We start from the raw sequence: 27,833 nt of genomic DNA, 5'->3' as shown, positions 1-27,833 counted from the left end.
AAGAAGCCAGAAATTGGAGAAGCGCATGATCAGCAGCAGAAGAAGTCAGGAGTTTCCTCATCTGAGCCTTAAATGTGCGGACCAGTCGTTCAGCCTCATCGTTTGACTATGGATGGAACAGAGGGGCCATGACATGCATGACGCCGTGACGGGCACAAAAATTTGCAAAATTGGAAGAGGCAAATTGTGGATCATTATCAGTAACAAGAGTAGAGGGAAGGCCTTCCAAAGAGAAAACGCGAGCTAGAGCATTGGTGGTTGCCGGGGTGGTAGGTGACGTGCAACGGACAATGAAAGGAAAGTTAGAGTAGGCATCAATAATGAGAAGCCAATAAGTACCTAAAAAAGGTCCCGCGAAGTCAGTGTGAATACGCTCCAAGGGCTTCTCAGGCTAAGGCTACTACGGTTACAAAGATGACTTCGGGGCAGCGGACTGTGACGCACAAGGGCCGCAAGCAGCGACCATGTGCGCGATTTCAGAGTCGATGCCGGGCCAGTACACATGACGGCGCGCCAGAGATTTTGTGCGAGAGACACCCCAGTGCCCTCGGTGAAGGAGGCGCAAGACCGAAGCACGCAAAGACGCAGGTACCACAACACGCGGCAAAGCGTTTTCGGTGGAAAGGAGGATAACACCATCCCTAGCCGTGAGGCGGTAATGCAAAGCGTAGTATTTCCGAAATGGATCAGAAGTCTTAGCGGACGGATGATCTGGCCAGCCCTTCTGAATACAGCGTAAAACCTGGGAGAGGGTAGGGCCAGAACCTGTAGCAGCCGCCAGCCGGTCCCCGGTGATGGGGAACCCGTCCACAACCCTCTGCTCGGCAACATCCAAGTGGAAACACAAAAGTTTGTCCCTCTCAAATGCCAGATCAGGACCCATGGGAAGGCGAGACAGTGCATCAGCATTCGCATGTTGAGCCGTCGGCCGGAAATGAATCTCATAATTGAAACGAGACAAGTAAAGAGCCCAACGCTGGAGGTGGTGTGCAGCCTTCTTGGGAAGTGACGTCGATGGATGAAACAAGGAAACAAGTGGTTTGTGATGCGTAACAAGATGAAATTTGGATCCATAGAGAAAAACACCATACTTATGAAGAGCATAAATAATGGCCAAAGCTTCTTTTTCAATTTGAGAATACTTTTGTTGAGCATCCGTGAGCGTTTTGGAGGCATAAGCAATGGGTTGTTTAGAATCGTCAGAAAAACGGTACGCAAGGACGGCACCAACCCCGTATTGAGAGGCGTCCGTGGCAAGAACAAGATGTTGGCCAGGTCGATAAGTAGCCATGCAAGAGGCCTGTTTCAGCACAGTCTTAAATTTCTGGAAAGCCCCATCGCATGGTGCGGACCAGTGAAAAGGCACGTTTTTATGCAACAGATGATGCAACAGCTGAGCCACTGAAGCAGCAGGTGGTAAAAACTAGAGATAGTATGCTATTTTCCCCAAGAAGGCGAGATAGTATGCTATTTTCCCCAAGAAGGCGTGCGGTTCCTTAACAGATGTAGGGCGAGGAAGGGCATCGATCGCAGCGACAGTTTGCTGAAGTGGACAAATACCATCCCGAGAGAGTTGAAACCCCAAGTACATGATAGATGCCTGAAAAAATTTTGATTTCTGAAGATTACACTTAAGACCGGCAGTCTGTAAGACATGAAAAAGTGTGCGGAGATTTTGAAGATGTCCGTCAGTGGTGGAGCCAGTGACAATAATGTCGTCCTGGTAATTTATACACCCAGGGACAGTGAGCAATAATTTTTCCAAGAATCGCTGAAAGAGAGCAGGGGCGCTGGTAACCCCAAATGGCAATCGTTGGCATTGATAGAGGCCGAATGGTGTGTTAAGGACCAGAAACTGCCAGGATGCAGCGTCGAGAGGAAGTTGATGATAAGCTTCTGACAGGTCAAGTTTAGAAAAATACTGGCCTCCAGCAAGTTTAGTGAACAGTTCCTCAGGTCGAGGCATAGGGTAAGGCATTGAGCATTTACAGTGGCTTTGAAATCGCCTCAGACACGAATATCACCATTTGGCTTAGCAATGACAACGACAGGAGAGGACCACTCACTGGAAGTGACAGGAAGCAAGACCCCTGAAGCAGTGAGACGATCCAGCTCCCGTTTGACCTGATCAGGAAGGGCCACAGGAATGGGCCGAGCCCGAACAAACTTAGGCCGAGCAGTGGGTTTGAGCGTGATATGAGCTTCAAAGTCATTTGCACGGCCTAACCCAGGAGAAAAAAGGACGAAAATGTCATCGACAAGGAATCCAATTGAGCATAAGGAATAGCATCAGACGATATTGACAGAGTCATCTGTGGAGAACCCAAAAACGTGAAAGGCATCGAAACCAAAAAGATTCTCCATGTTACTATGGTCGACCACAAATATGGGAACAGTGCAAATGACAGATTTGTAAGATACCTCAGCATCAAATTGGCCCAAAAGAGAAATCTTCTGTTTATTGTTAGTCCGTAATTGCCTAGTGACAGGTGACAGGATTGAAGAACCCAGCTAAAGGTACGTCTGAGAATTGATGACAGTGGCAGCAGAACCAGTATCCACCTGCATGCGAACATCTCGACCAACTATTTGGACAGTGAGGAATAACTTCCCTGAAAGGGAAGAAGTACAATTGACAGACAACACAGAATCAGAATCAGCATCATGTTCATGAACATCATGTATGTGGTCGGATTTGCAAATGGATGACACATGACCCTTTTTTTGCATTTGTGACACACGGCCCAATGTTGTGGACAATATTCTCATGAATGTTTTCTAAAACACCGTGGACAGGAAGGAAGTTGCCGTGGGTTTTGCTGCAGTTTCTTAGAGGTTTGTTTACGGTTAGGCCGAGACTGTGCTTGGGAGCGTACTGCAGCCAAGTCGGCCAGTGGAGACACGCCACATGCTTCGTCAACATCGCACAGAGGTTGTATTTCCCTGATGTCACCCCATGCCTCTATTTGCGCTCCAGCGGCGCGAGAAATTTCAGAAGACTGAGCAATGGATAGGACTTCATCTAGAGTCGGATTTGCCAACTGAAGGGCACATTGTCTAACTTCTTTGTCGGGCACCAATCGGATAATAGCATCCTGTACCATGGAATCGGTGTAGGATTCTTTGTGAAAGTCAGTAACAAATTGACACTTTCTACTGAGGCTGTGAAGTTCAGCAGCCCGAGCGTGATAGAATTGATTCGGTTGTTTTTGACAACGATAAAAGGCAACACGAGAGGCTACCACATGCGTTGGCTTTTGAAAATAGATGGACAGAAGTGAGCACATTTCAGCAAAGGACAAAGACACAGGATCTTTCAAAGGAGCCAACTGCGACAACAAGCAAAACATTTGAGGTGAAATCCATGAAAGGAACAGAGACTTACATGTTTGTTCGTCTGTGATATGAAATGCCAACAAGTGCTGTTGAAGACGTTTTTCGTAATCAGACCAGTCTTCCGCCGTCTCGTCGTAAGGAGGTAAAGGAGGTAGAGACAACGACGAGAGACGCCCCGCATTTGATGCTGTGACGAAATCACAAATCGCATTTGTGAGAAGCATTTGCTGTTCTATGAGACCTTGCAATAGTTGCTCTAAAGTAGCCATGGAAACATGTGGGTCAACGATGGAAAAGAAAAATCCCATCCTTGTCGCCAATTGTTATAACTTCAAGTTGAACAAATATATTTCAAGGAAGACGTAATACATGAAAGTCACAGATCAAGTAAACAGAGTCTATGAAAGTGGTATGTGGTTGTGGTCAGAGTCCGAGTCTGGCGGCCGCTGGCTGGCTGGCCGCTCAGGTGGTGCTGCTGCTGCATGCCTGGCAGACAGCACCGCATGTAGAGGACACGCGTAACTGCGCGGCCGCACTTTGAAAGATCGGCGAGTCACAACACCTTCCAAGTCTGCCATCATGATCCTTACCACAACCACATACCACTTTCATAGACTCCCAAAGTGTGGAGGCAGTCAAGCACATCCATAGTATGCCAAAGGAAATGTTTTATGTTGTGCTAGCAGCAAAATGTATTCCTAATACCATTCCTCTGAAGGATTTTGCTAACACAGTTATTACTCTAGTAACAAACAGTAATCGTATGGAATGGGTGGGAAATTCCACTCATCTTGTGTGCTTGGTTGTTATGATTATGATTATTATTATTAATATTGTTGTTGTTATTGTTATTATTATTATTATTATTATTATTATTATTATTATTACTATCCTTTTCTCAGACGTTATGTCTGGTTAAAAATGGAAAGTGACGTGGACCTTGATCAAGCGTGACTTCCTTTTAACTGTACGGTATATGTTACATTGCATTTAGGAACTTTCGGGTAATTGAACATGTATCAATAATTACAGATTTCTGTAGTTGTATATACAAGTTTGGATGTAGCTGTATTGCGTTGATGTACTGGTGGGTATTGCGTGGTATGACTCCTGTAGTTGATAGTATAATTGGTATAATGTCAACCTTATCCTGATGCCACATTTCCTTGACTTCCTCAGCCAGATGGATGTATTTTTCAATTTTTTCTCCTGTTTTCTTCTATATAATTGTTGTATTGGGTATGGATATTTCGATTAGTTGTGTCAATTTCTTCTTTTTATTGGTGAGTGTGATGTCAGGTTTGTTATGTGGTGTTGTTTTATCTGTTATAATGGTTCTGTTCCAGTATAATTTGTATTCATCATTCTCCAGTACATTTTGTGGTGCATACTTGTATGTGGGAACGTGTTGTTTTATTAGTTTATGTGTTATGGCAAGTTGTTGTTGTATTATTTTTGCTACATTGTCATGTCTTCTGGGGTATTCTGTATTTGCTAGTATTGTACATCCGCTTGTGATGTGATCTACTGTTTCTATTTGTTGTTTGCAAAGTCTGCATTTATCTGTTGTGGTATTGGGATCTTTAATAATGTGCTTGTTGTAATATCTGGTGTTTATTGTTTGATCCCGTATTGCAATCATGAATCCTTCCGCCTCACTGTATATATTGCCTTTTCGTAGCCAAGTGTTGGATGCGTCTTGATCGATGTGTGGCTGTGTTAGATAATACGGGTTCTTGCCATGTAGTGCTTTCTTTTTCCAATCTACTTTCTTCGTATCTGTTGATGTTGTGTGATCTAAAGTGTTGTTGAAGTAGTTATGAAATTGCAGTGATGTAGCACATGTATTAACTACTCACCCGAAATCAATGAAACTGGCGTTACTTCTCGATGTAATTGCCCTGCAGACGTACACATTTTTCACAACGCTGACGCCATGATTCCATGGAAGCGGCGAAGGCTTCTTTAGGAGTCTGTTTTGACCACTGAAAAATCGCTGAGGCAATAGCAGCACGGCTGGTGAATGTGCAGCCACAGAGAGTGTCTTTCATTGTTGGAAAAAGCCAAAAGTCACTAGGAGCCAGGTCAGGTGAGTAGGGAGCATGAGGAATCACTTCAGAGTTGTTATCACGAAGAAACTGTTGCGTAACATTAGCTCGATGTGCGGGTGCGTTGCTTTGGTGAAACAGCTCACGCTCAGCCCTTCCCAGACGTTTTTGTTGTAGTGTAGGAAGGAATTTGTTCTTCAAAACATTTTCGTAGGCTGCACCTGTTACTGTAGTGCCCTTGGGATGCAATGTGGGTAAGGATTATGCCCTCGCTGTCCCAGAACATGGACACCATCATTTTTTCAGCACTGGCGGTTACCCGAAATTCTTTTCGGTGGTGGTGAATCTGTGTGCTTCCATTGAGCTGACTGGCGCTTTGTTTCTGGATTGAAAAATGGCATCCACGTCTTATCCATTGTCACAACCGACGAAAAGAAAGTCCCATTCATGCTGTCGTTGCACGTCAACATTGCTTGGCAACATGTCACACGGGCAGCCATGTGGTCGTCTATCAGCATTCGTGGCACCCACCTGGATGACACTTTTCGCATTTTCAGGTTGTCATGCAGGATTGTGTGCACAGAACCCACAGAAATGCCAACTCTGGAGGCGATCTGTTCAACAGTCATTCGGCGATCCCCCAAAACAATTCTCTCCACTTCCTCGATCATGTCGTCAGACCGGCTTGTGCGAGCCCGAGGTTGTTTCGGTTTGTTGTCACACGATGTTCTGCCTTCATTAAACTGTCGCAGCCACGAACGCACTTTCGACACATCCATAACTCCATCACCACATGTCTCCTTCAACTGTCGATGAATTTCAATTGGTTTCCCACCACGCAAATTCAGAAAACGAATGATTGCACACTGTTCAAGTAAGGAAAACGTCGCCATTTTAAGTATTTAAAACAGTTCTCATTCTCGCCGCTGGCGGTAAAATTCCATCTGCCGTATGGTGCTGCCATCTCTGGGACGTATTGACAATGAACGCGGCCTCATTTTAAAACAATGCGCATGTTTCTATCTCTTTCCAGTCCGGAGAAAAAAAATCTGAGGCCTTAGAACTTGAATGCACCTCGTATTCTATATTTGTGGCATTGTGATCGTGTAAGTGTATTGAGTGCTTCTAGGTCTGTGTTACTCCATTTCAATACTCCAAATGAGTAGGTCAATATTGGTATAGCATAAGTATTTATAGCTTTTGTCGTGTTTCTTGCTGTCAATTCTGTTTTATTATTATTATTATTATTATTATTATTATTATTATTTGTGTATTGACTCTGTTGGATCACGGATGGTTTTTTGCTCCTTATTCTCTAGTTGTATCAGGATTACTTATTTCCTTAGGAAATATAGCTCTGATTGCAAGCACTTTTGGGAATTATAGCTATCAGAAAATGACTGAGGTGTCAGAACAATAATAATAATAATAATAATAATAATAATAATAATAATTTGAATTTCTGCCTCTTCCGATATGTCCATTCAGTGTATATCCAGTTACAATGTTCCACAAATGGTACCTTGAAGAATTGTTTGCTAACTCCACTTCTCTGAAAAAGTGTGGGAAAATAGCCTTTCTATGTGAATGCAATACTGTCTTTCTTTTAGTGATAGCTTGGACATCTGAACAACATCCCAGCAGAGGGATTGGAATGTCGGGCATTGAAATTTCAAGAGGAGTATGACACAGCTTAAAGACTCATAAGATTTTATTGTCTTACTCTAGACATGTTCATAATTTCTCACCCATATATAGCAGATAATTTCTGTGTACTTTTAACTTGTGATAAGCAGAATTTCAACCTCTTTTCAAGCAGGATTTTTACGAGTTCGCACTGCGGGGCCGTCTCTTCAGCGAATCACGGCGTGATGACAAAACTGTGTACGTGGTGCCTGCCTTCGAAGCTCCAGAGGCCGTCCCTCCTCCGGAGGATAAGGCGCAGCTACTGAAGCTGGCTGAGAAGGGCCTGCTGCGGCCATTCTACATAGAGCTCTGCCTTAAGTGCCAGGTTAGTGAGCACTACTAAGGTCAATCTGTGTTTGTTCTTTTGGCACGGATGGTGAACCCTCATCTGTAGATACTCTAATTGTAGGTTTACTCATCTGCGAACTGTGTTCCTCAGCAGCCTTCCTTTCCCCACAGGTCATTCATCAACTGCAAGGTTTTTGAAGTGATTTTTAAGATAATTGTACACTATCATCTACAAGAGGGTAGTAGAAAGATTCATAAAACTACTGTCCAATATTCTTGACATCTGTTTGTTGTAGAATCTTAGAACATATTCTGTACTCAAATGTAAGGGGTATTGTGAACAGAATGACCTCTTCCGTGCCATCCAACATGGATTCCAAAAAACATCAAACATGTCGTAACCTATCCAGTTTACCTGCACGGATGTCGTCAGTAGCAGTGCCTCTGTCGAAAACTGGCTGAAAAGTTGGTGGTGAAAGTAAGCTATTGTTAGCAATGTAGGTCACACGAGTATTGAAATTTAGACACCTTAGTTGCACTTTGATATTCTATGAACTCATGTTTATGGCTGGTTCGGGTCTCAAGTATACTTCAGTTTTGTACAGATAAACAAATAGTTACTGACTACATTCGGTTGATGTTCTACTTTATAGTTCAAATGTAGTATCCTAAGAGCAAAATAATTAGTAATAACAGTTGTTCATGTATGGCAAATAAACATTCAACACAACTGCTTAAATTTCACTTAGTAATTGCCCTTCCAATTGTACAGAATTATTAACATTGATTATAAGTGTGTAGCAGTACTTTGTTCTCATCAATCTACACTGTCATTATAGGTCATGGTTAACGACCGATACAATCGTTGGCATCTTGTACAAGTTCACATTAAAAGCAATTGTTGTGAATTATCTTGGAATTATTGAGTTATAAATGGTAAGATGTTAAACATGTCACAAACACTGTATATTTTTTTGGCTTAATGCAACCACCAGATCAACTGCAGTATGTTTTCCATATAGGTGGACATAGCAGTTACTCCATTACAGCCTCACTTCAGAATGACTGTTTTGTGGTAGGGCGGGCCTCATAAAGAATGGCATAGGAACAGACTTTTATTTTGAATGTTGCATAATGCTTTAAAATTTGGCTAGTTTGAATTTACTGTTTTTGATGGACTACAGGAACCAATAGAATTTTGGATTATAGAAAATGTTGATGGTTTAAATTTGGAAAAATACATGTAACTATTATCCTTCCACAAAAGTGAATCCCCTTGTTTATGTGAATGAATGCCATATTGCAACTTACAGTGAATTACATGAAATTACTAATTAGTGACAGCCATCATTCCACCACCACACCCAGTCTTCTTCTTCATTTGTTTTATTTCTCTCTATTTCTCTCCTTTTTCGCTATATCTCCCCCCCCCCCCCCCCCTCCCCACCTCTCCACTCCAGCCGGCCAACCTGCAGCACTTCACTGTCCGCCATCCCCACCATACTACTCCTACCCCACCCCGCCCCAGCCTCCTCCTTACCCCCACCAAGTCGCCACTCCCATCAGGCACTGGTGCTGCTGTTCGCAGTGTGGTTTCAGTTGCCCGTGACTGCAGTCTCGTGTGTGTGTGTGTGTGTGTGTGTGTGTGTGTGTGTGTGTGTGTGTGTGTGTGTGGTGCACGCGCGCACGCTCATGCGCACGTGCCTATGTGATCTATTGTTGACAAAGGCCATTGGCCAAAAGCTTTAAGTGTGAAAATCTTTTTATTGTGCCTATCTGCAACTCAGCATCTCCTCTATATGGTGAGTAGCAACTGTCTTTCTCATAATACAGGTAAATATGTTGTTGTTGTTGTGGTCTTCAGTCCTGAGACTGGTTTGATGCAGCTCTCCATGCTACTCTATCCTGTGCAAGCTTCTTCATCTCCCAGTACCTACCGCAACCTACATCCTTCTGAATCTGCTTAGTGTATTCATCTCTTGGTCTCCCTCTACGATTTTCACCCACCACGCTGCCCTCCAATACTAAATTGGTGATCCCTTGATGCCTCAGAACACGTCCTACCAACCTTCTAGTCAAGTTCTGCCACAAACTTCTGTTCCCCCCAATACTATTCAATACTTCCTCATTAGTTATGTGATCTACCCATCTAATCTTCATCATTCTTCTGTAGCACCACATTTTGAAAGCTTCTATTCTCTTCTTGTCCAAATTATTTATCGTCCATGTTTCACTTCCATACATGGCTACACTCCATACAAAACTTTCAGAAACGACTTCCTGACACTTAAATCTATACTCGATGTTAAAAAATTTCTCTTCTTCAGAAATAGAGATACAGATACAGATAGCCATACCGTAGGTACAACCACAACGGAGGGGTATCTGCTGAGAGGCCAGACAAAAACGTGTGGTTCCTGAAGAGGGGCAGCAGCCTTTTCAGTAGTTGCAGGGGCAACAGTCTGGATGATTGACTGATCTGGCCTTGTAACAATAACCAAAACGGCCTTGCTGTGCTGGTACTGCGAACGGCTGAAAGCAAGGGGAAACTACGGCCGTAATTTTTCCCGAGGGCATGCAGCTTTACTGTATGATTAAATGATGATGGAGTCTTCTTGGGTAAAATATTCCGGAGGTAAAATAGTCCCCCATTCGGATCTCCGGGTGGGGACTACCCAAGAGGATGTCGTTATCAGGAGAAAGAAAACTGGCATTCTACGGATCGGAGCGTGGAATGTCAGATCCCTTAATCGGGCAGGTAGGTTAGAAAATTTAAAAAGGGAAATGGATAGGTTAAAGTTAGATATAGTGGGAATTAGTGAAGTTCGGTGGCAGGAGGAACAAGACTTCTGGTCAGGTGACTACAGGGTTATAAACACAAAGTCGAATAGGGGTAATGCAGGAGTAGGTTTAATAATGAATAGGAAAATAGGAATGCGGATAAGCTACTACAAACAGCATAGTGAACGCATTATTGTGGCCAAGATAGATACAAAGCCCACACCCACTACAGTAGTACAAGTTTATATGCCAACTAGCTCTGCAGATGATGAAGAAATTGAAGAAATGTATGATGAAATAAAAGAAATTATTCAGATAGTGAAGGGAGACGAAAATTTAATAGTCATGGGTGACTGGAATTCGAGTGTAGGAAAAGGGAGAGAAGGAAACGTAATAGGTGAATATGGATTGGGGCTAAGAAATGAAAGAGGAAGCCGCCTGGTAGAATTTTGCACAGAGCACAACTTAATCATAGCTAACACTTGGTTTAAAAATCATGATAGAAGGTTGTATACATGGAAGAACCCTGGAGATACTAAAAGGTATCAGATAGATTATATAATGGTAAGACCAAGATTTAGGAACCAGGTTTTAAATTGTAAGACATTTCCAGGGGCAGATGTCGACTCTGACCACAATCTATTGGTTATGACCTGTAGATTAAAACTGAAGAAACTGCAAAAAGGTGGGAATTTAAGGAGATGGGACCTGGATAAACTGAAAGAACCAGGAACAATTGACAGGAATGGGGGAAAGAAGTACAGTAGAAGAAGAATGGGCAGCTTTGAGGGATGAAGTAGTGAAGGCAGCAGAGGATCAAGTAGGTAAAAAGACGAGGGCTAGTAGAAATCCTTGGGTAACAGAAGAAATATTGAATTTAATTGATGAAAGGAGAAAATATAAAAATGCAGTAAATGAAGCAGGCAAAAAGGAATACAAACGTCTCAAAAATGAGATTGACAGGAAGTGCAGAATGGCTAAGCAGGCATGGCTAGAGGACAAATGTAAGGATGTAGAGGCTTATCTCACTAGGGGTAAGATAGATACTGCCTACAGGAAAATTAGAGAGACCTTTGGAGATAAGAGAACCACTTGTATGAACATCAAGAGCTCAGATGGAAACCCAGTTCTAAGCAAAGAAGGGAAAGCAGAAAGGTGGAAGGAGTATATAGAGGGTCTATACAAGGGCGATGTGCTTGAGGACAATATTATGGAAATGGAAGAAGATGTAGATGAAGATGAAATGGGAGATACGATACTGCGTGAAGAGTTTGACAGAGCACTGAAAGACCTGAGTCAAAACAAGGCCCCCGGAGTAGACAACATTCCAGTAGAACTACTGACGGCCTTGGGAGAGCCAGTCCTGACAAAACTCTACCATCTGGTGAGCAAGATGTATGAAACAGGTGAAATACCCTCAGACTTCAAGAAGAATATAATCATTCCAATCCCAAAGAAAGCAGGTGTTGACAGATGTGAAAATTACCGAACAATCAGTTTAATAAGCCACAGCTGCAAAATACTAACACGAATTCTTTACAGACGAATGGAAAAACTAGTAGAAGCCGACCTCGGGGAAGATCAGTTTGGATTCCGTAGAAATACTGGAACACGTGAGGCAATACTGACCTTACGACTTATCTTAGAAGAAAGATTAAGGAAAGGCAAACCTACATTTCTAGCATTTGTGGACTTAGAGAAAGCTTTTGACAATGTTGACAGGAATACTCTCTTTCAAATTCTAAAGGTGGCAGGGGTAAAATACAGGGAGCGAAAGGCTATTTACAATTTGTACAGAAACCAGATGGCAGTTATAAGAGTCGAGGGACATGAAAGGGAAGCAGTGGTTGGGAAGGGAGTAAGACAGGGTTGTAGCCTCTCCCCGATGTTATTCAATCTGTATATTGAGCAAGCAGTAAAGGAAACAAAATAAAAATTTGGAGTAGGTATTAAAATCCATGGAGAAGAAATAAAAACTTTGAGGTTCGCCGATGACATTGTAATTCTGTCAGAGACAGCAAAGGACTTGGAAGAGCAGTTGAACGGAATGGATGGTGTCTTGAAGGGAGGATATAAGATGAACATCAACAAAAGCAAAACGAGGATAATGGAATGTAGTCGAATTAAGTCGGGTGATGCTGAGGGTATTAGATTAGGAAATGAGACACTTAAAGTAGTAAAGGAGTTTTGCTATTTGGGGAGCAAAATAACTGATGATGGTCGAAGTAGAGAGGATATAAAATGTAGACTGGCAATGGCAAGGAATGCGTTTCTGAAGAAGAGAAATTTGTTAACATCGAGTATAGATTTAAGTGTCAGGAAGTCATTTATGAAAGTATTTGTATGGAGTGTAGCCATGTATGGAAGTGAAACATGGACGGTAAATAGTTTGGACAAGAAGAGAATAGAAGCTTTTGAAATGTGGTGCTACAGAAGAATGCTGAAGATTAGATGGGTAGATCACATAACTAATGAGGAAGTATTGAATAGGATTGGGGAGAAGAGAAGTTTGTGGCACAACTTGACCAGGAGAAGGGATCGGTTGGTAGGATATGTTCTGAGGCATCAAGGGATCACCAATTTAGTATTGGAGGGCAGCGTGGAGGGTAAAAATCGTAGGGGGAGACCAAGAGATGAATACACTAAGCAGATTCAGAAGGATGTAGGTTGCAGTAGGTACTGGGAGATGAAGAAGCTTGCACAGGATAGAGTAGCATGGAGAGCTGCATCAAACCAGTCTCAGGACTGAAGACGACAACAACAACAACAACAACAACATATTTCCAGGAGCAGATGTGGACCTTAACTTATTGGTTATGAACTGCAGACTAAAATTGAAGAATCTGCAGAAAGATAGGAATTTAAGGAGCTGGGATGTGGATAAGATGAATCAAGCTGAGGTTGTTGAGAATGTCAGAGGAAGTATTAGACCACAATTGACTGAAACAAATGTAAAGAACGTAAGACAAATGGGTGGCAGTGAAAGATGAAATAGTTGAGGTAGAAAGGTTTAAATAGGCAAAATGACAAGGCCCAGGAAAAATCCTCAGATAATATGTGACAGAGTGGATGTGATGGACAAAAGGAGAAAATATGAAAATACAGCAAATGAAGCAAGCAAAAGGGAATACAGTCATCTAAAAAATGAGATTGATGGGAATTGCAAACAGGTGAAGCAGAACAGCTAGATGATGCATGCGGGGTTGTAGAAGCATGCAGGACTAGGGGAAACAAACCTATGGAAAATGAAAGGTACCCCTGGAAAAAAAGAGAAACTTCCCTATGAATATTTATCAGCTCAGGTGAAAACCCATACTAAGCAAAGAAGGTAAAGCCAAAAGAAATGCATAAAGGTTCGGTATAAGGGAAACGTACTTGAAAGACGGCATTATAGAAAAACAAGAGGAAATAAATTAAGATGAGGTGGGAGATATGATATTGTGAGAAGAATTTGTTAGAGACGTTAGTGGAAACAAATCACTTGGAATAGACAAGATTCCACCAGAATTTTTGGGGGTCTTCATGAGAGTGAGCCATGAAAGAACTATTCCACCCTCTACGTAACATATATCGGACACGTGAAGCACCCTCAAACTTCAAGAAGAATGCAATAATTCCTACTCTACTCAAAAGAAGGAATATGTTAGCAGGAATGACTATTACAATACAATAATTCCTACTCTTCTCCAAATGAGGAATATGTTAACAGATATGAATATTACCAAACTATCATATTAATAATTCTGTTTTCAAAACACTAACACAAATGATTTACAGAAGTGTGAAATGAAATGATTGATAGAATCTGAGCATTGGGAAAATTGGTTTGGATTTCAGAGAAATGTAGGAACAAGTGAGGTCATGCTGATCCTACTCCTTTCCTTAGACAGAGAAAAGCAAATTAATGTTTATAGCATTTATAGATATAGAGAAGGTTGTGCCAATGTTGATTGGAATTCAGTCTCCAAAAGTCTGAATGTAGCGAGAATAAAATACAGGGAGCAAAAAGTTATCTGTAACTTGTACCAAGTGAGATGATGCAGTGGTTAACACTCTAGACTCACATTTGGGAGGAAGACAAATTAAGATTTTCTTCATTAGTATTTTTTACAGTCACAGACGTCGCTAGTGGCGATGTGCTCTGAGGTCCCCCTCAGCACTCTGTGCAGTGTTGGTACATCTGCGTGTCACCTGCTGTGACTTAGGGGTGCTTGCTGACAAACTAACCGCCGCAGGCGCCGGAGGAGTAACTCTAACTAGTAATAAAAATACAAAACAAACATTTGAAGTAATACCCAATATAATATGCACATAGATGATGTCTCCATGATCTAACTGTCTTAGAAGTTATATTATATTAAAGTTAGTTGTAGACTCGCTTGCTCATTTATAGACGACAAGGGTACTGAAAAATTACACACCTGTAATGCTTATGGGGAAAAATCCCAAATATAATTTGGCTAAATTCTGTACCTTTACACAAAATAGAGTTCAAGGCTCCTGATATATCAGCAGTTCTGCTTGCATGCAAATTGTGTTTCCAGTATATTGGTGAACAGAGTTGTATTGGGTATGCAAGAGCTAGAAACACACAAAAAATAAAAATCACTGCAAAAAGATCAAAACTCTGTGTATTTTGAACATGGAAGGTGCATAGTTTGAGTCTCATTCTGAACAGGATTATCTGAATTTTAATTAATTAATATTAATCATGACATCCTCTTTTGGATGAAACAAATTACCTGTATTGAGGTATACACTAGACATTTTCTGTTTTGACCACAACTACAGCACTCGCCAGAGAGAGAATTTCAAACTTACAACACATCGTTTAAAACTTTATGTCCAACTGCCAGAGTATATGGGGTTAAAAATTTTCAATAAAACAAAAGGCAGTAATATATTTAAGATGGAGCTTGGTTCACTCATAGGATTGCTCTTTACTCATCTGGTGGAAAAGTGTCGAAGAATTCATTGAGGACAGCTTCACAGTCTCAACACAGGGACTGTATTACATGTATTATTTTATGTATTTGTGTAGCTGTAACTTAGAAATGTAAAATATAATGTAAATTTTTGTATTTCTCTTAAAAAAGAGAAAAAGTTTCTTTTTGTAAACCTGGACATGTCTCCTGTATATCAAATCAAATGATTTGAAAATTGTACGTAATGAGATGAATAAATCACATATCACATTTGATCTTATACTTGAAATGTGATAGCTCGGTTGCTTCAAAATTCTTTTCAAAGCACCTTTCGAAAAGTAAGTTACACAGTGCTCTTGTATCGGGCTTTACGGGACTAGTTCATGGACGCTATTCCCCACAGAACCTATTGTGTCACTGCAAATAAGTGTTGGTAATGTTGGGGATAATTTCTAAAAGGGAAACCACATAAGAAAACTAGAATCACACAAACAAGCTGATAAAGCGAAAATAAGTAAAAAATTGACACGAGAAGACACTGATAATTGCAAGTAATTCAACGCTGTAGCTGAAAGTGTGTCTTATGCTACATTAGAAGCATACTTTTAGTATGTGAAAATTTAGATAATGATGAACAAAGAGCCTTCCTTTAGAAGCAGTAGATTTGCTACAGATCAACTGCTCAACCATCTCTGGTTTACAAAAAGAGCAGAGAATTCAATAGATTTATATAACACTAAGTAACTGCTGTGCTTGTAAATGAGCAAGTCTGACCACCTTTATTACAATGATGATATTCTACTGTTTGGCACTACACAGAGAAAATGAAGCAGAAATACACTGAAAAATGTTTCCAAGTGACACACATACTGCCTACTGTCGACATTTGCACTGTTGTTCACATTTTCAGTGCAATACAGATACAAAGGTAAGAGTGGTGAGAAATCAAGCAAAAGTAATTCCTTCATAATGAGCCATCGGAGACCACAGGTTCCTTAACCAAAATACTCGGAAAATACCTCTGAACAACTTCTGAAATTTTGTTGGTTCAGTTAGGCTTCACCTTGTATTTGTGGTATGATTTGAGTAACATAAATGTATATACAATAATGATATCTAATAATGTAAATTACCATAATTATGAGCAAATAAATATTATTATTTCTTTCCTTTCTCAGACGTTATGTCTGGTTAAAAATGGGAAGTGACGCAGACCTTGATCAAGCGTGACTTCCTTTTAACTGTACGGTATATGTTACATTGCATTTAGGAACTTTCGGGTAATTGAACATGTATCAATAATTACAGATTTCTGTAGTTGTATATACAAGTTTGGATGTAGCTGTATTGCGTTGATGTACTGGTGGGTATTGCGTGGTATGACTCCTGTAGTTGATAGTATAATTGGTATAATGTCAACCTTATCCTGATGCCACATTTCCTTGACTTCCTCAGCCAGTTGGATGTATTTTTCAATTTTTTCTCCTGTTTTCTTCTATATAATTGTTGTATTGGGTATGGATATTTTGATTAGTTGTGTTAATTTCTTCTTTTTATTGGTGAGTATGATGTCAGGTTTGTTATGTGGTGGTGTTTTATCTATTATAATGGTTCTATTCCAGTATAACTTGTATTCATCATTCTCCATTACATTTTGTGGTGCATACTTGTATGTGGGAATGTGTTGTTTTATTAGTTTATGTTGTATGGCAAGTTGTTGATGTATTATTTTTGCTACATTGTCATGTCTTCTGGGGTATTCTGTATTTGCTAGTATTGTACATCCGCTTGTGATGTGATCTACTGTTTCTATTTGTTGTTTGCAAAGTCTGCATTTATCTGTTGTGGTATTGGGATCTTTAATAATGTGCTTGCTGTAATATCTGGTGTTTATTGTTTGATCCCGTATTGCAATTATGAATCCTTCCGCCTCACTGTATATATTGCCTTTTCGTAGCCAAGTGTGGGATGCGTCTTGATCGATGTGTGGCTGTGTTAGATGATACGGGTGCTTGCCATGTAGTGTTTTCTTTTTCCAATTTACTTTCTTCGTATCTGTTGATGTTATGTGATCTAAAGTGTAGTAGAAGTAGTTATGAAATTGCAGTGCTGTAGCACATGTATTTATATGAGTGATTGCTTTGTGTATTTTGCTAGTTTCTGCTCGTTCTAGAAAGAATTTTCTTAAATTGTCTACCTGTCCATAATGTAGGTTTTTTTATGTGGATAAATCCCCTTCGTCCTTCCTTTCTGCTTAATATGAATCTTTCTGTTGTGGAATGTATGTGATCTATTCTATATTTGTGGCATTATGATTATGTAAGTGTATTGAGTGCTTCTAGGTCTGTGTTACTCCATTTCACTACTACAAATGAGTAGGTCTATATTGGTATAGCATAAGTATTTATAGCTTTTATCTTGTTTCTTGTCATCAATTCTGTTTTCAGTATTTTTGTTAATCTTTGTCTATATTTTTCTTTTAGTTCTTCTTTAACATTTGTATTATCCATTCCTATTTTTGGTCTGTATCCTAGATATTTATAGGCATCTGTTTTTTCCATCGCTTCTATGCAGTCACTGTGGTTAGCCAATATGTAATCCTCTTGTTTAGTGTGTTTTCCCTTGACTATGCTATTTTTCTTACATTTGTCTGTTCCAAAAGCCATATTTATATCATTGCTAAATACTTCTGTTATCTTTAGTAATTGGTTGAGTTGATGATTTGTTGCTGCCAGTGGTTTCAGATCATCCACGTATAGCAAATGTGTGATTCTGTATTGGTATGTTCCAGTAATATTATATCCATAATTTGTATTATTTAGCTAGTTGGATAGTGGGTTCAGAGCAAGGCAGAACCAGAAAGGACATAATGAATCTCCTTGGTATATTCCACACTTAATCTGTATTGGCTTTGATGTGATATTATTTGAATTTGTTTGGATATTAAGTGTGGTTTTCCAATTTTTCATTACTATGTTTAGGAACTGTATCAATTTAGGATCTACTTTGTATATTTCCAATATTTGTAGTAACATGAGTGGGGTACACTATCAAAAGCTTTTTGGTAATCAATGTATGCTTAGTGTAGCGAACTTTGTTTAGTTTTAGCTTGATATGTCACCTCTGCATCTATTATCAGTTGCTCTTTACATCCTCGTGCTCCTTTGCAGCAGCCCTTTTGTTCTTCATTTATAATTTTGTTTTGTGTTGTATGTGTCAATAATTTCTGTGTAATGACTGAAGTTAATATTTTGTATATTGTTGGTAGGCATGTTATGGGACGATATTTTGCTGGGTTTGCTATGTCTGCTTGATCTTTAGGTTTCAGATAAGTTATTCCTTGTGTAAGTGTATCGGGGAATGTGTATGGGTCTGCAATGTAACTGTTAAATAATTTATATCTATAAACAAAGATGATGTAACTTACCAAACGAAAGTGTTGGTATGTTGATAGAGACACAAAATAATTCAAGCTTTCACAACCCACGGTTGCTTCATCAGGAAAGAGGGAAGGAGAGGGAAAGATGAAAGGATGTGGGTTTTAAGGGAGAGGGTAAAGTGTCATTCCAATCCCGGGGGCGGAAAGACTTACCTTAGGCCGGTATTACACTATCAAATTTCTTTGTCCAATATCTTTGTCAAAGATATTTGATAGTGTAATAGGGACTTTGTCAAATGTCGTCCAATATTTGATCAAATCTAGGGCCTCGCTGTATATTTGATCAAAGAAACCGCTTGTCTTCTGTTCACTGCAATGTGACATGTTACCACATGGAGCGCTAGCATCACTGCAGCATACTGTCGTCTGTAGTGTTTTTATAACCGTTGCCGGTAAATACAATTGGTGTGTGCCAACAACTACAAAATTAATAGAAATGTCTGAAGCTGATGAGGCACTTTACAACATGAGGCACCCTGAATACAAAAATAGATTAAGAAGATTGGAGACCTAACCTAACCTAACCTAACATAACCCTCTCCTGTAGCGAGGAATGGGAGTGTTATAGTGAGCCTGTCTTCTGAAGATGTAGCAGTTCGTAAGTGAATATTGTGCTTTGTGATATGAGGATACACTTCATTGAGCACATACAGAAATGTATGCTCATCCATTCTTAAGTAATTGATGTACGACTTGATGTCTTCCACTGTAAGCTCATGTAACAAGTTTTGTTGAATGCTTTTATCGTGTTGTCGTAAAACCCACGGCTTCACCCACATTAGATTAGTTTTTCGTTCCATAGATCGGTGCTTAGGAGAGCCTCGCGGATGTGGAACATGTCGATTTTTTTAAAGCTGAAATAACAATACTAATAGTATGAATAAATACAATACATCATTTGTTTCTATTAAAATTTCGCCAATGGAGTAGAAGGAGTTGGCCAGTAGTAAGTCTTTCAGGCTCCTTTTAAACTGATCTTTATTTCTAACTAAATTTTATGTTTCCTGGCAAATTATTGAAGATGAGTGTTCCTGAGTAGTGGATCCCCTTTTGAACTAAAGTAAGTTGGTTGGTTTGTGGGATTAAAGGGACCAGACTGCGATGGTCATCGGTCCCTTTTTCCAAATACTAAAAACACCCACAGAGAATAAAAACGAGTAACAGAATAGATCACAGACGCTTTTAAGTCCTTGTGCAGATCATTTTTGTTCCTGGTATTGTATGTATGAACTGAGTTGTTTGTTGGAAAAAGAGATATATTATTTACGACAAATTTCATTAAGAAGTAAATATACTGAGAGGCAGTAGTTAGTATACCCAGTTCTTTGAAGAGGTTTCTGCAGGAGGTCCGTGAATTTACTCCACAAATAATATGTATTACACGCTTTTGGACCTTGAAAACTTGTTTGATTTAAAGATTTACCCCAAAATATTATCCCATATGACATTATGGAATGAAAGTCTGCAAGCTTTTTCATTTTTATGTTTCCTATGTCTGCTAACAGTCGAATTGCAAATACAGATTTGTTAAGGCCTTTCTGCAGTTCTGTGGTGTGCTCCTCCCAACTGAATTTATTATCAAGTTGTAATCGCAGGACTTTTAAGACTGTCAACCTCGTATGTATGGTTCCATTTTTTCCCCCACTTCTTTTCCGCATGTGCACACAATGCAATTGGAGTACGTAGAACTGCTGCGGTTAGTAACAAGTTGTTGTCAGCCATCTTGAACTTGACGAAAAATTTGATGACAGTGTAATACCCCCTCTAGCGCTACGTCAAAGATCTTTGTCAAATATATTGGACGGAATATTGGATCACATCTTTGATCAAATCTTTGGCAAAGAAATTTGATAGTGTAATACCGGCCTTAGGGGGAAAAAAGGACATAATTTAGTTAGATGTGAATGTGTGGAGGTGAACTACTTTAGCTAGAAATTTGCTATTTTATCTTTTCCAGGGGCTTTCCAATTGTGCATAGAATTAATTGCTCAGGTGACTTCATGTTGCAAAATTATCACTTCAGGCATTTGTGGTATCATCTTGTATGTGTCTGTTTCTGCTTGTATCCACCGTGCATGTCTGTTATGTTGTACTGGGTTTGACCATATGTTGCTCCAGAAGTGTTCCATGTCTGTTGTGTTTGGTGGATTGTCTGTTATCTATTGATTGTGTGTTATCTATTGTCTGGTAAAATTTCTTTTGGTTTGTGTTGAATGTTTGGTTCTGTTTCATTCTATTTTCACTTTTTTTGTATCTTTTAAGTCATTTGGCCAATGCTTGTAATTTCTGCTTCTTTTCATCTAATTGCTCACTCTATCGCTTCTTGTTGTGAGATTTTACCTCACCTTTTCCATTTTTTGTCTGATATTTCATTTCTTATAAATTGTGTTAGCTGTCTGATGTCTTTTCTCAGTTTTTCTATTCTGATCTGCAGCCTGTGTTGCCATGCTGGTTTTGTGGGTTTCATCTGTGTGTTGGTTCGTTGTGATCTCTGCCTAGTGTGTTTATTTAGTGTAGTGATTGCTACTATATAAACCAGTAGTTGTAACTCTTCCATAGCTGTATTTTCATTTATTTTGTTGTGTATGATTGTGTTGATAGTTGTTATTGTTGTTTTGACTTGTGGGTTATTTGGTGGTCTATGCAAGAATGGTCTAATGTATGTATTTGTGTCTTCTATATCTAACATGTGTGCCACTTCGTGTTCTATTTGTGCTTGTTCTGGTGGCTGTCTTAAGATTTCGTTTTCCTCTGTTTGTTTAATTGATGCGTGTTGTTCTTTGTTTGTTTGCTCTGGGATGTTTGAGTCCATTACTGTATTTTCTTCTTCTTCTTCTTCTTCTTCTTCTGATTGCACATTATGTGGTTCCAGTATTTGTTGTACTTGTTGTTTGATGTTTTCTAATTCTGACTGGGGTATCCTGTTATTTTTTTATTATTACACGGATCTGATCAGCAAGTCGTTGTTCTGTTAAAAATTTTAATTCTGGGTATCTGGTAATAAATGTTGTGTATACTTGTGATCTGTATCCAGTTGTGTTGGTTCCTAAGTTTGTTGCTTGGTAATAACAGAACATGAGGTGTCGGTTAACTTCATCTGACTATCTCGTCCTCCATCTTTGTTTTCCTTCTAGAGTGGTTTCAGGAAGCATATCCTGCAAAACACCTCTATTTGGATTTAAATCATTTTCCGTGTGGCTAGCAGTGTTGTTACCATTGTGGACGGGCATAGGGTTCAAGCGTCATCCCTGACCAAGCCAGCACTTGTCCAAGGTTTCATTAGTTCTGTCCTGAACCAACTAATCACACTAAAAGGGGGGGTTAGCCCTATTAGTGGTTTGTTCTTTTCATCACCTTTTGCAACTGGCAGAACATACCGGAGGCCTATTCTTTTCCCGGGCCTCCATGGGGTTTATTATTATTATTATTATTAACTATTATTATTATTATTATTATTATTGTTGTTGTTGTTGTTGTTGTTGTTGTTGTGTGAGTAAAGCTATCCAGATGCTGGCTGTGGACAGATCATTCACTATATTTCAGAAATATTTTAGTCTTGGATCACAAGCATCGCCATTATGAATAAAACCTTGATATGCAGCAGCATTGTCGAACTGTTTCTACAACCAATCTGCGTCTATCAACAAGCTGAAAAAAAAAATAGTTGGTCATTCAATGGAGCTGTCCACAGCCAGCATCTGGATAGCTTGACTCCCACAACAACAACAACAATAATAATAATAATAATAATAATATTTATTTGCTCATAATTACGGTAATTTACATTATTAGATATCATTATTGTGTATATATTTATGTTACTCAAATCATTCCGCAACTACAAGGTGAAGCGTAACTGAACCAACAAAATTTCAGAAGTTGTTCAGAGATATTTTCCGAGTATTTTGGTTAAGTAACCTGTGGTCTCCAATGGCTCATTATGAAGGAATTACTTTTGCTTGATTTCTCACCACCCGTATCTTTGTACCTGTATTGCACTGAAAATGTGTACAACAGTGCAAATGTCGACAGTAGGCAGTATGTGTGTCACTTGGAAACATTTTTCAGTGTATTTCTGCTTCATTTTCTCTGTGTAGTGCCAAACAGTAGCATATCATCATTGTAATAAAGGTGGTCAGACTTGCTCATTTTTGTGTTGGCAAATCTCCTATCATGGTTCCTCTTTCTATTTCCTACCATCCTTATGAAGTCCAAGGGTATATATGCTCATTTTTGTGTTAGCAAATCTCCTATCATGGTTCCTCTTTCTATTTCCTGCCATCCTTATGAAGTCCAAGGGTATATATATTCTTTAATCACTTAACATATTTTAATCACTTAACATAAAGTTCTAAGTTATCTTGTTTTTGTTATTTTGACAGAAACTTAAAATCTTGAGTATACTCTGGCGATATAAGAACAGACTTTTGAAGTTGGGGGAGGGGGGGGAATTATATTCATTTCAGAACTCAGCACTGATAGCTAAGTTTGTAGCCTGCTTTGGTGTTTTGGTTGATGGTTGCCATTGCATATTGTCTTTACTGTGGGTAGCTTTGGATACTCCCCAGTGGTACGAAATAAATACATTTACTGTGATACCCCTAGCTGCTCCAAGATTTCCGTTCACAGAAAACCATTGTGCAGTATGTGGTTCATCTTCATATTTACACTGAGCTACTTTAGTCACAGTCCAGTGCACAAGTACAATCTGGGTTTTGTTAATGGTGATCTTCAAAAATTTGTAATTACTGTTTTTAGCTTTAAAAGCTAACTTGATACGCCTATATGTGATGTCATTCATTATAGGATGCTTTTCATTAACACAGAGTTCTGTTTATTTGAAAAAAATTCAGTATAATAAGGAGTTAAAGTACTGACATAGGTTGAATCAATATATTGTTTCTCAAAGGCTGCCTGTTGTTGAAAACAGTCAAAAATCTATTAATCCTAGAGAACGTGGTAGTTTGTCCTCATTGACTGACTCCATTTCCAAGTCTGAAGTCCCCAATACCCTGATAAAATGCAATGCCCAGTGTAAACTAAAACTTTAAATTTGTTCTTTGTCCACACAAAATTTTATTTGAAATGAAATTTTGTTTCTCTTTGCTGGAGCAGTCCCAAGTTTGTCTAGAGCAGTATGTCATTTAATGGCATGTATTAGTGGGTGCAGCAAAACACAGATAATAAATAGTACTGCAGCAGCCACTTAGTGGGGGTACTTGATGAGAGTAGCAAACCTACACATTGTGTACCAGCATGTTGCTGCTCCCTACGATTCACCCCATCTAACATCTAGGAAAGGTTTTTCCAATAATTCAGTTCATAATTGCCCTTTTTTTCCAAGTTGTGTACCATCCAAAAAAATTTCTCTTACAGAACATCAGTGTTTAACAAACATATCACTGACATTTAGCAGATCATGTACAGTGGATTCTTAAATTCCACCCAGATTAAATTTGTTTTGTCATGGGCAAACAAATTGTACATTATTTTTCATGGAAAATTTGATGAGATACTGGAAAAAAAACACAGACAGTTTTATAAAGGTGATATAATTGATAAATTTCTCATAAACCTGATTCATATTTTGTTTATGTGCAGCACAATCACACAGGCATTTCATAGTTCAGCTTAAGTTCATACTTCAGGCAAAAACCCTTGGTGTTCCAAATAAGTCCTTACTTTGTCCGGCTGTTTTGTTGCTTGTCTGTGTGTTATAATATGGTCATAATGAGCACTGCTTCCTCCGACAGTGTGTCTTTGCTATTACTATCTGCAGGTGAACAAACGGCAATAATATCATCATCGGGAATCATCATTTTGTGTTAAAAGTCTGTAATTTCCTTCTATTTATTGTTCCAGTCAGTCACTATTGAAGTCCCAACACAAAATTCAGTAACATTTTTTCTCAATGATTCTCCTTTTCATCCTGCGCATTTCATCAAAATTTTTGTCCTTAAACACTGCCATCTTCTTTCTGTTTGGTTTGATTTTACACCCACATCAAACAGGAGCCTTAAAAAATGCTGTGTAGTTCAGTATTTTTGTGCTTGTTAACTGACACTATGTCAGTATCTGTTTATGGAGGTTGCCTGAATTTAAATTTAATTAGTGTCATCATTAGTTGTTGCTGTTATTACTTTCAGATTATCAAATACTGAAATGGAAGAAAAAAAATCGATCAGAAATGACCAGAGATCCTGATTAATGAGGCTGGGTAAACAAGGTTCCACTGAAACAAAGCAGCAGCCTGAGCACTTGCAGCTACAAGCCTTGTAGTTTTAAATGTGATATTTATGTGATATTGCTTATTTTTGTGTTTCTTTGGTACATATTTTTTTCACGTGGAGTAGCCTGGCTGTCGGTGCTAGGTACGTAATAGCTGATTAAATGATGTCATGTTATTAAAAGAATAAGAAAAGCATATTGCTTACCAACAACAGTGGGTCTTAGAAAAGCAGTGTTACAGCTGTCTGCATATGTAGTAACTCATTTTGAAACATGGTGGTAATCACAGAAAAGAATTAAGCTAGCATATTGACCTGACAATTCAATTAAAATTTGAATTGAACATGAGTGACTGACACCCTGTTTGCAAAATGAAGATACACATCTGTGTTTGAAACGTGTGATCAAAAACTTCAGTGCGAAAGTTATAATACACACAGTCCATTGAGTTTTATTGTGAAAATTGTTGGGCTCTGAATTACAAATGAATAAAAATAATAATTTTTGTGATCCCAAATATTAGAGTTCTTGTATCTTCACTATCTTAGTCACTATCTAGAGTCAACATAGAGCAGTAGGAGATGGAATGCTAAGCCCTCTTGTCTCCTCAAATGTTGCAGACCGTAGTAAATGTTTTGCATTTTTCCTCTATTATTGTTTCTTGCAAATTCTTGTCTTCTATCTTGTTAATTTATGATAACTTTGACGATACGGATGCAAGTTTGTACGGTCGAATATTGTTGCAGGTGCACACAGATTATGAAGCGTGGCAGAAGGAGCCGCCATCCAAGGGTCTGTCACCATTATTTGAAGTTCTGTGGAAGGACCCGTGGGAGCCATTCTACATTTCTCGTAACTCGGTACCCTTTTATGATGAACGATTTAAGCAGTATGGATTTAATAGGATCAGCCAGGTATGTCAGGCTTGCTACTAGGATGCCGCTGCTGCTTCTTTGTCTTATCCCGTGTCTTTGTGGGGTCAGCATGTTATTCATTTTATTTGGCAATGCGCGCGCGTGCGCTCTCACACACACACACACACACACACACACACACACACACACACACACACAAAACCACAGCCTCTGGCTGTCGAGGCCAGAGTCTGTGCTTGTGCATGTGTGTGCGTGCATGCGTGTTTGCATCGTGTAATTCCTTTGAAGACCTTTTTGGTCAAGGCTTACTTGTTTGACACTCTTTTTGTTATGCCTATCAGCGACTCAGCGTTTTTGCCATATGGTGAGTTACCTTAATTAGATTTCTTTTTCAGATTCTTAAACTTTCCTACACACTTGTCACAGTCTTTGACTGCAAGCTACTTGTATTATTGGTGGTCTGATATAGGGTATATTACTGTTTTACTGCATTTTTAGTTGTTGTAAGGATCTACAGTAATTTTGTAGTGCACAATGAATCACAGTTTGAATCACGCATTTGTGCCATATAAAAATCTCATTTAAAACTAACTTCAGTTTATTATACTGTGGTTCGACTTCCTATAATACTTAGACAATGACTGGCGAATAATACTGCATTCTGAGATGTAATTAATTATATTGGCCACAAAATGGCTAACGAAGAATGTCTGTCACTGTATAGTTAAGCAACATTAGCATGCTCTGTTTTGCAGCAGTGATACGTCATTTGCAACCGTGGAGAAACTGAAAAAAATTATTAGCAACAGCAGCTGCAGTGCTAATGGATACCTATTTCCTCGAAATAGTTTGCTTAATGGGGAAAAAAAAAGCCTCTGAAAATGTTGTTAGAGGACCCCTAGATTGTCACCCATGGAGAATGAAATGAGTCATCAGGACAACAGTAGATTTGTTTAATTAACTTATTTATTCCTGCCCTCAGCTGTGTACATCAGGAACAACTTGGTAAAAGTGTCCAGTTGCCTCTCACATGAAACAGTAGACATCTGGCTTTGCTGACAGCACAAAGAGCTCGACGTCAATCGAATGCCGCTGTCAGTGAGATCTCCAGCTGCGACCAAAAATGACAGCGCAGCAGTGCAACTGACGATACCGTGGAGGCAGCCTTGACCTCCCTGCAGTAAGCAGGTGGCTCTCTGCTCTCACAACACAGGGCACGCTACCCTGTCCCGCAGTCGAACAGCAGACTTCGTACTGCATTTTGGGATCTCGCCCGCCCTGAGTGTCACAGGTTCGTGGTGTAGGCTGTGCTACTGAGATGAGAATATTTTAGTACACGAATGGTGGAGTATTCCAGACTATGGTCATTCAGGACTTAAGGCATGTACTCTAAACGCATCTGTCGTGGCAAGTGAGGAAAGGCTTCTGTTCTTCTACTACCATATTGCAGTGTCAACTGGCTCTGCAGCTGACTCTGGTCCAACTCATTTCTGCTGTGGCATGCTTTTTGACCGAATACAGTCAATACGCTACATTGACTTCCTTTTTGTCGAGACCTGGTTCCTCGGGTCGACCGAACTGGATTATTCTTCACACTAGAGTTCCTGGTGACTGGCCCTTATGACCCTGTTACACCATTTAAGAATTATTCTAACAATGGGTTCCTTTAACCCTATCACTTAATCTTACACATTTCTACAGGGCCCCTTACCCTGCTCCTTAACTAACTCAAACACCATGGAACTTATTTCATTATTAGGCTTGTTGCACAGTAACTTCTAACTCCCTGTTCCAAATTTACAAACTAAAATGAATCAATTATCCTTAATACTATCCCCTTGTGCATTCATCTTCCCTTTGCTGCTTTTATGCTCTGAGTATCCAATCCACAGGAATCTGAATGACAGCTGGGTCTGAACTCGGCCTTGTGCTTCACCTTCTATGTACGAAAACAATTACTATGATCGGCAAAACAAGTGTCGCTGCAGTGGTTGGTATGACAATAGTTAGTGTTGTCTCTTTCTGGTACTGATTTTCCCGATATAAATTTGCATGTTGCACTAAGGTTTCCAGAGAGACACTTCCCTCCTGTTGGTACAAAATTGTGTTTATAGACTGCATTAATTCTGGCCCTAGAGTTTGATTTAAGCTGGTTAGATTTGTGGCAGGTAGAATTTCTACAGGTTACTCTGGTCAATACAAATGAGGCTGCAAAATATTCAGGTAA

At 39.5% G+C, this 27,833-nt stretch overlaps 1 protein-coding gene across 1 annotated transcript in view; it reads left to right on the top strand.

The window, feature by feature from the left end:
* Window positions 1–27,833, top strand: part of LOC126106106 (beta-1,4-glucuronyltransferase 1-like) — a 97,004-nt gene that overhangs the window by 54,088 nt on the left and 15,083 nt on the right. The window contains exons 6-7 of the mRNA XM_049912353.1: window positions 7,204–7,395; window positions 25,478–25,645. Of these exons, the coding sequence (XP_049768310.1) occupies window positions 7,204–7,395; window positions 25,478–25,645 (360 nt within the window). The remainder of the gene's footprint in view (window positions 1–7,203; window positions 7,396–25,477; window positions 25,646–27,833) is intronic.

This window comes from Schistocerca cancellata, chromosome 10, assembly GCF_023864275.1.
Source record: "Schistocerca cancellata isolate TAMUIC-IGC-003103 chromosome 10, iqSchCanc2.1, whole genome shotgun sequence".
NCBI classification, from domain to species: domain Eukaryota; kingdom Metazoa; phylum Arthropoda; class Insecta; order Orthoptera; family Acrididae; genus Schistocerca; species Schistocerca cancellata.
This window is presented reverse-complemented; position numbering and strand designations above follow the sequence as displayed.